Source organism: Carassius auratus, chromosome 25 (assembly GCF_003368295.1).
Source record: "Carassius auratus strain Wakin chromosome 25, ASM336829v1, whole genome shotgun sequence".
Classification (NCBI taxonomy): Eukaryota; Metazoa; Chordata; class Actinopteri; order Cypriniformes; family Cyprinidae; genus Carassius; species Carassius auratus.
Window position 1 is genome coordinate 1340311 of NC_039267.1, and position 9585 is coordinate 1349895.

The 9585-nt window shown below is 42.5% G+C and overlaps 1 protein-coding gene across 1 annotated transcript; it reads left to right on the forward strand.

Annotated features, from left to right (window-relative positions):
• Positions 1 to 1965: 1965 nt before the first annotated feature.
• LOC113042952 (prickle-like protein 1) lies at positions 1966 to 9560 on the forward strand (the record flags this gene model as incomplete). The annotated part of the gene is given in 7 exon segments (XM_026201978.1): positions 1966 to 2139; positions 4162 to 4275; positions 4969 to 5106; positions 5186 to 5389; positions 6276 to 6462; positions 6568 to 7416; positions 8128 to 9560. Coding segments are annotated over 7 exon segments (2466 nt in total). The 3' UTR covers positions 8940 to 9560.
• Between the last annotated feature and the right edge of the window lie 25 nt (positions 9561 to 9585).

Below are 9585 nucleotides of genomic sequence, written 5' to 3' on the forward strand. Positions count from 1 at the left end.
AGAATTTAAAGTAAAGAATAAAGGTGCTTGAAATGCATTAATTCCCTAGAAGTCGGATGGTTCTTTGCTATGCTGAGGGTCCATTACCATATAAGTTGCTAGCAGTTACACAGTGTGATAACCGGGGTCCATCCCCTCCCCAGGCAACTCAGCCTCCACCCATCTACCTCCTATTGAGGGCCATTCAGGCCTCCCGTGGGTGGATCTAACAGATATGCATCTCAGACCTCCAAAGTCATGTTAACAAGCAGCTCTACAAGAGAGCAGGCTGTTAAACACTCTGAGCTGGAGGGCTTTTCCAGGGCGAGTGGCGCAGACAGGAACTGCCTTGGTTTCCCCGAGGTCCCTGCGATTCACTCAGAACCACTCAATCGTAAAATAACTGTTTATTTTCAATGCGGTTTCTCTTCACTTGGGATGTTGATTAGATCTGGGGGCTCAGGAAATGATGCTGATGGCATCTAAGACAGAAATTAGCATACTTAAGGAGACTGTTTAGCAGAATGGGTGTTGCCACTTTGAGCTCCTTTCCTCTATCAGTGACTTCCTCTGAAGAAAATACCATGTCCTAGTGGGTTTGGGAAGACTTGTAGCATGGCAGGGAATATATATCTTGAGCCAAAATTGGAAAACCAGGTTAATGATTGAGGAGTCTCTTACAAGAGCCTTGTAAAAGGTTATTTTGTCTGTATGATTTCAACAGAATTCCAACTGAAGTGAATTTCAGACCTGATCAGACAACCATGTGGGGTCATTTCAGTTGTCCCCCATCATGAGGGGTCTGGCATGCTTGCATTTGCTCCGAAAACTTCAATTGGCACGAATACATATCAATTTAATTGCAATGCAATAGACTTGCCCAGCTTTAATGTATAGTTGAGCCTTCTTATAATGTGTGTTTTTGTGAAAATGTTACTACGGTGAATCGGTTTTGAGGGATTTTACTGATGCATTACTCTTTCTACTTCTGATCTGGTTGGATAGTCATAACATGGAAGATTAATTATCTCTCGAGTAGATGCAGTATTTTTTTTTTTTATAATTAAGCCAGTTTTAGATATTTACCACAATGTGGCATTAGTTTCATTAAAAAAAAAAAGTAAGCACATTTTCCATTTTCATAATTCTTACAGCATTGGGAAATAAATAAGATCTACTCATTTTCATTGGTGTGATACATGATTGATTCTGTTAGATTCACCCTCTTTCGTTGTTGATGAACCTATCTGGATTTATCTTCTCAAACCAGTCCAAATTGCTGTACACGAGGAACTAACACCTGTCAGCATGTTCAGTCCATCCGTCTCACCTGTTTCATTCCAAAAGCAGCAGCTCCAGAGATCAAAGCGTCAGATGATACGTCACTCAGCAGGACGTGATCCGGTGTGGCAGGTTCTAAAACACCGTCCTCAACAAACAGCACAGGGGCTTGAAGAAAGACATGGTTTCAAAGCATTACCATATGGCTTGTTGTGCTTTGTGTCCTGAATGGACTTCAAAGGAGGGACGGGGAAGAACGTGTCTTGAGAAATTTCAGTCTGAAGTAAACTGTTGTTGGGGAAAGTCATATATGGCGTGCATTAGTGCTTAACTTAACCAGAAGAGCGTCCCAGTAGAAGGACATGGAAAATACCAGAAAGCTTCCACGGTGATGATGAGTCAGGAAAATGCATTAAAGTAAATAGACTGTAAAAGAGTTAGGATGGTTGTAGTTTGAAGGGAATGTCCGACCACATCACGGCAAAACTCTGCACAATAGCAGTAATAATAAAACTGCCATCGTTTTATGAGCAGAATCTATTTAACAGGCCTCCACCCCAGGCTTGGAAGTCACCGTTACTGTCGTTAATGTTTAGGATGCTGCTTTATTCCATTTGCCTTTCTGTTCTCATCCCAATACAATGCATCTTACGAGGCGTTTTATCATGTGGTTTTGTGATCCATGACACACTGTTTCCTCTCTAGGACGACTTTCTGATGAATTCCGGAGGGTTCCACGGCGCCATCAGGCCGCTCGACATGGAGCCGAAGGTCAACAAGCTCGCGTTCGGCTTCCAGCGCAGCTCCACCTCGGATGACGACTCTGGCTGCGCCTTGGAGGAATACGCATGGGTGCCGCCGGGGCTTCGACCAGAGCAGGTAAAACCGTCTCTATGGGTTCATGACAGTCTAGAATGCATTGCAGTAGGCATTAATATATAGGCCATCTCATAAATGTTAACATAAGAGGAAATCACTGGCTGGTCTTGATTGAACTGCTTTTGTAGTTTTAATAATCAGTTTATTTGTAGTTAAATACAAGGGATTTTAATGTGATTATTTGTGTTTCTTACTTGAATGCTAGCTGTAAGGTTGCTAGCTGATTTTACTTTGAAACCCTTCAGAATACGAACTTGATTCTTCTCAAAAGTGACTCCATTGATTTTCAAGCGCTGTAGCGCAGTCATTTTATGTCCAATTCCGACAAATCATACATCATTTTGAAAGGCCTTTCAAATGAAGAATGTGAAACTAAAAATAATTTGTTTTTGAAAATTGCCAGCACAGATCCCATTTAACCGAGAACTTACCTCATTGCTTACCTCATTGCTTTTACGTCAGAACAACACATTTGGGTTAGAAAACAGAGGCAGTCTAAACCCAAATGGCAACATCTTTAGAAAAAATGTATTGATTTTGACATTGTTCGATGGGGAAAACTGCAGTCCATTAACAGCAATGTCTTCAGTGTTAGGGAAGGACTGAATAGTAACATGCAGTTCAACATGTGATGTGTAAGTTGTTATACAATAAATGCACCAGATGTGAATCTTTATTAAAATTCCAAAATGTTAGCCAATCATTTGTCAGCAGAGCTTGTCATAGTCACTAAGATTTAGAGGACCGACTGCATTTTTGCAGACACAGCTAAACACTGTGAAGGAAGCACCCCACAGGCATTTGGGAACAGGAAATGCTGCTTTTTATTTACAAACTACTTCATGGAAAAATCTGCAAGTCATTATCTCAAGCTGCCAGACAAAAGGGCTTGAAACGATGAGGAAAAGCGGCTCGCTAACAGACAAACTTTTTTCCTGCCACTGGCCACAAAGGCGGTCCTCTCGTGGCTGGAGGCGCGCCGTTTCCAGCCGATGTCCCACACTTCCCCCCCCCGGCTGCCCTCGAGAGCACCCTGAATAAAATCTGAAGTGACGGGTGAGGGAAAAGGTCTAAAGCGATTTGGAGACCCATAAAATCCCAGTGCAGCTTTTGTGTTAAATGCAAGAGTCAACTGTAATGCCTTTATGGCAGCCGTTCTGTGGATTGCCCTGCATATTATAGGTGATTATTGTTGGGAAGAACACAAACACTCAAGAATAGCGTTGTTCAAGGGCCTAAGGCTCAGTACCAGAGGTAATATGAGGGTGATTTATGGTGCCACTCTTCAACAGGTCTAAATGGCATTCCAGTAGACTGACTCGACACTCTTTATGCAGGAAAAGACAGGCTCAGTCCAGCTATTTATCTGGGGGCTGTTACGACCAGTGCTCATAAAGAGAGCTCACTCATAAGGCATAGGTCACAGTGTCAAAGAAGCACAATAGAGTACAGTAAAAAGCCCAAACTGGTGTCTCAAGTCTCAAGGGTCAACTTAGTCCTCAGGGTTTTGTTGACAGATACACAGGAATGACGTGCCAAAAAAAATCTGATTGGTGCACCTGATACGCCTTTCATGACGCACAACAAAAACTGATCAGTTCACTTGTGATAGATACACTACTCTTCTGCTCAGCAAGCCTGCATTTATTTGATCTGGAGTACATCAAAATAAGTGACACTTTTTAAATATTTTTACCATTTAAAAGAAGTAATTTCTATTGGAATGTATTTTAAAATGTCATTTATTCTTGTGATTTCAAAGCTGATTTTTTTTTAGCATCATTACTCCAGTCACATGATCCTACAGAAATCATTCTAATATTACGGCTAAAAAAGCAATTATTGTTCAGCTTTTAATTATTCGGCTTTGAAATCACAAGAATAAATTGAATCTTAAAATATATTCAAATAGAAAACGGTTCAAAAAGATTTGTTCATTGTTGTCTAGTTCATTGTTGGTAGCTTCCTTTTGGACTTTGCACATACTCTGACTGACCCGATCTGTCTCCATCTCGCCTCCAGGTCCAGCTGTACTTCTCCTGTCTACCTGAGGACAAAGTCCCTTATGTGAACAGCCCCGGGGAGAAATACCGCATCAAACAGCTCCTGTACCAGCTCCCTCCTCATGACAATGAGGTGAGTTTATAGAAACAATGGAAAGCAGGAGCTTCATCAGCAGCCATGAAAGCCCCTATTGTTTCCCCAGCATCGCTGCAGTCCAAAATGCCCACGCATCACATTTCAAAACCCCCTCAAATAGCCATTTAGCTGAAACGTGGTGTGTGTGTTTTTAGCTTCACGGGGTTTAGAGCTTCACCACATTCCCTTGCCATCACAGAAAGAGGCTTTGTCACTTCGTATCTCTGTGGGTGTGTGTACAATGAGACTTTTGAGGGGAAGATTGTATAATGCTGCTTGGGGAGATTCGATCTGGCATTGATTTTGGTCACATAACATGCAATTTTATTGTTATCTGTAGCACTGTGGCGTCTCAGCTCAAACGTGCATTGCTTATGACTTAATGTTTTCCTTTAAATCAAGAGGTGTTCCTTTTTGCTTTGAATTCAGTGGGGATTAGCATAAAAGGTTTGCTAAACTAACACTGTTATGCAACCAATAGGCCTAGCTAAGATAATTTTTTACTTTTGTTGCAGTGCAGTCTGATTTATTGGATCACATTTCACGCATTTGTATTTGTCCAACTCCCTCAATACTTTCTCTAGTTCTCCATCGATGCTTTTCTTCCTTGTTTAAAAAACCTGCATGTGGTCCGCGAGGGCTTCTTTCTGAATAGTTTGACAGCAAACACGTTTTAAATGTCTCCCTCAGGTGCGATACTGCCAGTCTCTCAGCGAAGAAGAGAAGAAGGAGCTTCACATGTTTAGCGTGCAGAGAAAGAAAGAGGCCCTCGGGCGAGGAACTCTGAAACTGCTGCCAAGGACGATGCTTCATGCGGCGTGTGAACACGTAGGTGTTTGAACCAAGAGTCTCGTGCTCTAGCAAGTGACTGTTTGGTGCTGATTGCTTAAACATTTTGCCTCCTCAGTGTGGAGAGAACGTCAGTGGAGGGGAGATGGTGGTGTTTGCTTCACGGGCAGGACCTAGTCAGTGTTGGCACCCAGCGTGCTTCACATGTTCCACCTGTAATGAGCTCCTGGTTGATCTCATTTACTTCTACCAAGATGGCAAGGTCCATTGTGGACGGCATCATGCTGAATTACTAAAGCCACGCTGTTCCTCTTGTGATGAGGTGAGTTTTGTTTTCCAAAGGCCATGCTCATTATTATTTAGTTTCTTTAATCTTTGGGTAGGCATAAGAGGCACTTCCTCCAGTGCTTAGTCTCTTTCATTGCAACATATGAAAACATTTTAGAATCTGCATCTGAAGTGGCATTTGGATGTATTTACACAGTTTAATGTAGCTCAGAGGGGATGCATTTAACATGCAGTTACAAATGCAAAAATAATAGTTGGTTTAAAATATAAACGTTGAATACTGACATTTAAAATATGAACAAATAGATGAGTGAGTGAGTCATTGAGATTCAAATGATTAGTTCAAACAGCAGATTCAGTCAGGAACAAAGCATTTTACTGTTATTGAGTGAGTCACTGAATCATTTATTCAAACGATTAGTTCAAAAAGCTGATTCATTCAATAAGGAAACACCATCCTGTGTGTTGGTCAGAGACGCAAAACATTGCTGTGATCTTTGTTTGGAATTATTTTGGTTGGTAAAACTGAGGCAACGTTGTTTCTCAAATGTATGCCACTTAATGCTAACTTTAACTTTTATTTAATGTTACTCGATAATGTCAGTTCGCACATTGTTAAAACAACACTTCGCAGAAGATAAACTGTATTTCGCACACCACAACCTCGACTCAAGTGGGAAATGAATCATCCAAAAACTAATCACAGAATGAATCATTGTGCATACACTTTTTGCAAACGAGCAGAGGTGTTTTTAGGAGTCTAACATGCAAGCGCCAGACCACTGATTAGTCAAACCTGCTTTCCTGCAGTCTGTGTTCTTCTGACTTTAACGTATATGCTTAAAAGTATACATTTGAATTAAGATATGTGGTGAAGTAAAAGTGAAATCACTCATTTGTTGCTGTTTTTGTCCTTTCAGATAATTTTTGCGGATGAGTGCACGGAAGCAGAGGGTCGTCACTGGCATATGAAGCACTTTTCCTGCTTTGAATGCGAGACCATCCTGGGTGGTCAGCGGTACATCATGAAGGATGGTCGGCCCTACTGCTGCGGTTGCTTCGAGTCTCTGTACGCGGAGTATTGTGAGGCCTGCGGTGAACACATCGGTAAGCCCAAATGTCTCTCTGATGTCTCGACGTCATTTACCACAAACCATGTTACGCTTTCGCCTTTGAGAAGCTGACCTTTAACTCCTGTTTATTTTCTTCTAGGAGTGGACCATGCCCAAATGACGTATGATGGCCTTCATTGGCACGCCACAGATGCTTGTTTTAGCTGCGCTCAGTGCAAGGGCTCCTTGCTTGGGTGTCCCTTTCTACCCAAAGAAGGCAGGATCTACTGTTCCAAGGCCTGCAGCCTTGGGGAGGACGTCCATGCTTCAGATTCTTCAGATTCAGCTTTCCAATCCGCAAGATCTCGGGAATCACGGCGCAGCGTGAAGATGGGCAAAAGCAGTCGCTCTGCAGACCAGTGTCGACAGTCTCTTCTCTTTTCGCCCGCAGGCAACTACAAGTTCCCCGGACTCTCAGGGAACGCCGATGACACCTTGTCCAACAAGCTGTCACAGCTAAGCTTCGCAGATAACCACTTCTGGAGGAACAGGGAGGAGCAGGAAGCACCTGAGGACCATGAGGAATGGGCTGAGCACGAGGACTACATGACCCAGCTCCTCCTCAAGTTTGGTGAACATGGGATGTTCCAGCAGCCGGACGACACCAGGCCGACTGACCTCTGGACGGCCGACTCTGAGGGTAAAAAAAAGATGGAGTCAAGGATGCCAGGCAGTGGTGGGAATGGCAATCTGGCCAGTAAAAAATACAAGGCAGACATGTACTGGGCACAGTCCCAGGATGGACTAGGTGACTCTGCGTACGGAAGCCACCCTGGACCTGCAAGCAGCAGGAAGCTCCAGGAGCTCGATTTGGAGCATGGAGCCAGCTTTAAGCATGAAGATAAACAGTGGTTTAATGACTCACTGGAGTGCATCACAGATGAACTGAAGCAAGCAGAGCAGAACATCAGAGACTCGATGGACTCCTTGGCACTCTCCAACATCACAGGTGAGACTAAAGGATCAATGTGCAATTGACATTCTTGAGTGCAAACAATGTTGGGGTAACCATTACTTTAAGTAATGCATTGCTTTTAAATTTACAAGAAAAAAAAAGTAGCACAAGTCTTTGTTTTCTTATTTATTCAGTAACACCTTTTCCATGTTACGAAAAATTGAAAGGAAGAGCCTGAGGCTTATTAATTACACTTTTGGTATGAAAGGGTTTTTGGGTATTCTGTTATTAAAAAGGGGTGTTGATGGTGCAGTGGAAAAGACACATGCCTTTGGTGTGAGAGACCCGGGTTCGAATCCACTGTGAGACACCAATGTGTTCCTGAGCAAGACACTTAACCCCTCGTTGCTCCAGAGGCATGTGACCTCTGACACATATAAAGCAATTGTAAGTCGCTTTGGATAAAAGCGTCAGCTAAATATGTAATGTAATGTAAAAATAAATGGGCATTCCAACCCAGGTGATAAAAATAATTAAATGCATTACTTTCCATAAAAAGTAACTAACACAGTAATTTTTTTGTGGAGTATGCAATACTGTAATGCATTACTTTTAAAAGTTACTTTCCCCAACACTGAGTTGAAACTTGGGTAAATAGTATAGTATATGGTATTCAAACCAGGAACTTTCTATAGAGTTTTGCATCTTTTGGTGGACTATTGAAATGAATGTATACTTTGCACTGAACTTGCATGTTTCTTTCAGGTGCTTCAGTTGATGGGGATATTAAAGACAAACCATTGCTCTACTCCTTACAAAATTTCTCTGAGCTTGACCGCTGCGAGAACGCCAGCAACATGGGGACTCTGAATTCATCAATGCTGCACAGGAGCGCCAATTCCTTGAAGAGCCTGGCCTCTGAGCTGGAGTGTGTGGAGGTCATTGAAGAGGAGCGACAGGAGCAGGTGGTGCCGCTCCCAGAGGACAGGCCCAAACCACCTCACTTACCTGTCCTAAGAAGGTCCAAGTCCCAGTCCAAACCACAGCAGGTGAAGTTCTCAGATGACGTTGTGGACAACGGACAATATGACGACCTGGAGGTGCGGCAGCCTCCCATGAGCGAACGCACTCGGAGACGAGCGTACCACTTTGACGAGCAAGACCAGCAGCGCCCTCGTCATCACCACAGGAGAAGGAGGAGTCGTAAATCTCGTTCGGACAACGCGCTTCACTTGGTGCCCAAAGAAAAGGCCCGTATGTGTTTCAAGGAGGACCGCCGAGGTCCTAATGCTCACCACGGTCAGCCTTCCTATGCCCACGCCAATTCAGAGTACGGTTTGCACAACCAGGCGGCAGTGGAGAGGTTTTCACGTCTTTACGGGGATGAAGATGACTGGTGCTCTACCTGCTCCTCTTCATCATCTGAATCAGAGGAGGAAGGGTTTTTCTTGGGCCAGCCTATTCCACAACCAAGACAACCTCGTTTCCAATATTATGCTGATGAACTTCCTTTCGGCACAAGGACAAAGTCCAAAGAGAAGCGAGGACGGAAGGGCAAAAACTGTATAATTTCATAAAATTGGAAAGGGATTTTAAAACCGCCGATCTGCATCTTAATATGCCTTTCTCGAGCTGTATCTTTGAACTAGAATACAATTTGTTCTGCATGGCTGTCCAGGACTTATTACAGTGGTCTTGCCATGCAGTGACGCTGATGGCCAACGCAGTATCTAAACCATGCTTAACTGCTGCAATAATGCATGTTAGGTGATGAGTGACTATAGTCCTTGAAAGAACCAGAAGAATATAATATTTATGAAGCCGCTTTTAGAAACTAAAGGAGACAATAATTTAACTTTGCAAAAATGAATGTGTATATATTTTGTAAAATGTTGAGTTAAAGCTATTATTTTTATATCCCTGAGTTTCAAAAGATTTTTTTTTTTAAAGGAAGAAGTATTAAAGAGCGAAGGTTTGCAGCATCTCCACTTTTGTTAATCAGGGTTTTAAAAATAAGTATGTAACATTGGTCACTCAAATTGTATTAAAACATTGACTACAAAACATTATGCATTATGTATTATCCAAAGCTTGTTCGGGTGTCGTTTTATTGATGGGTCATACAGACAGATCACTGTAATCTGTATAAATGCAAACTGGAACAATAAGGCTAATAATAAAAATTGAGATATATTATATACCTGCACATTTTATATTTTTACG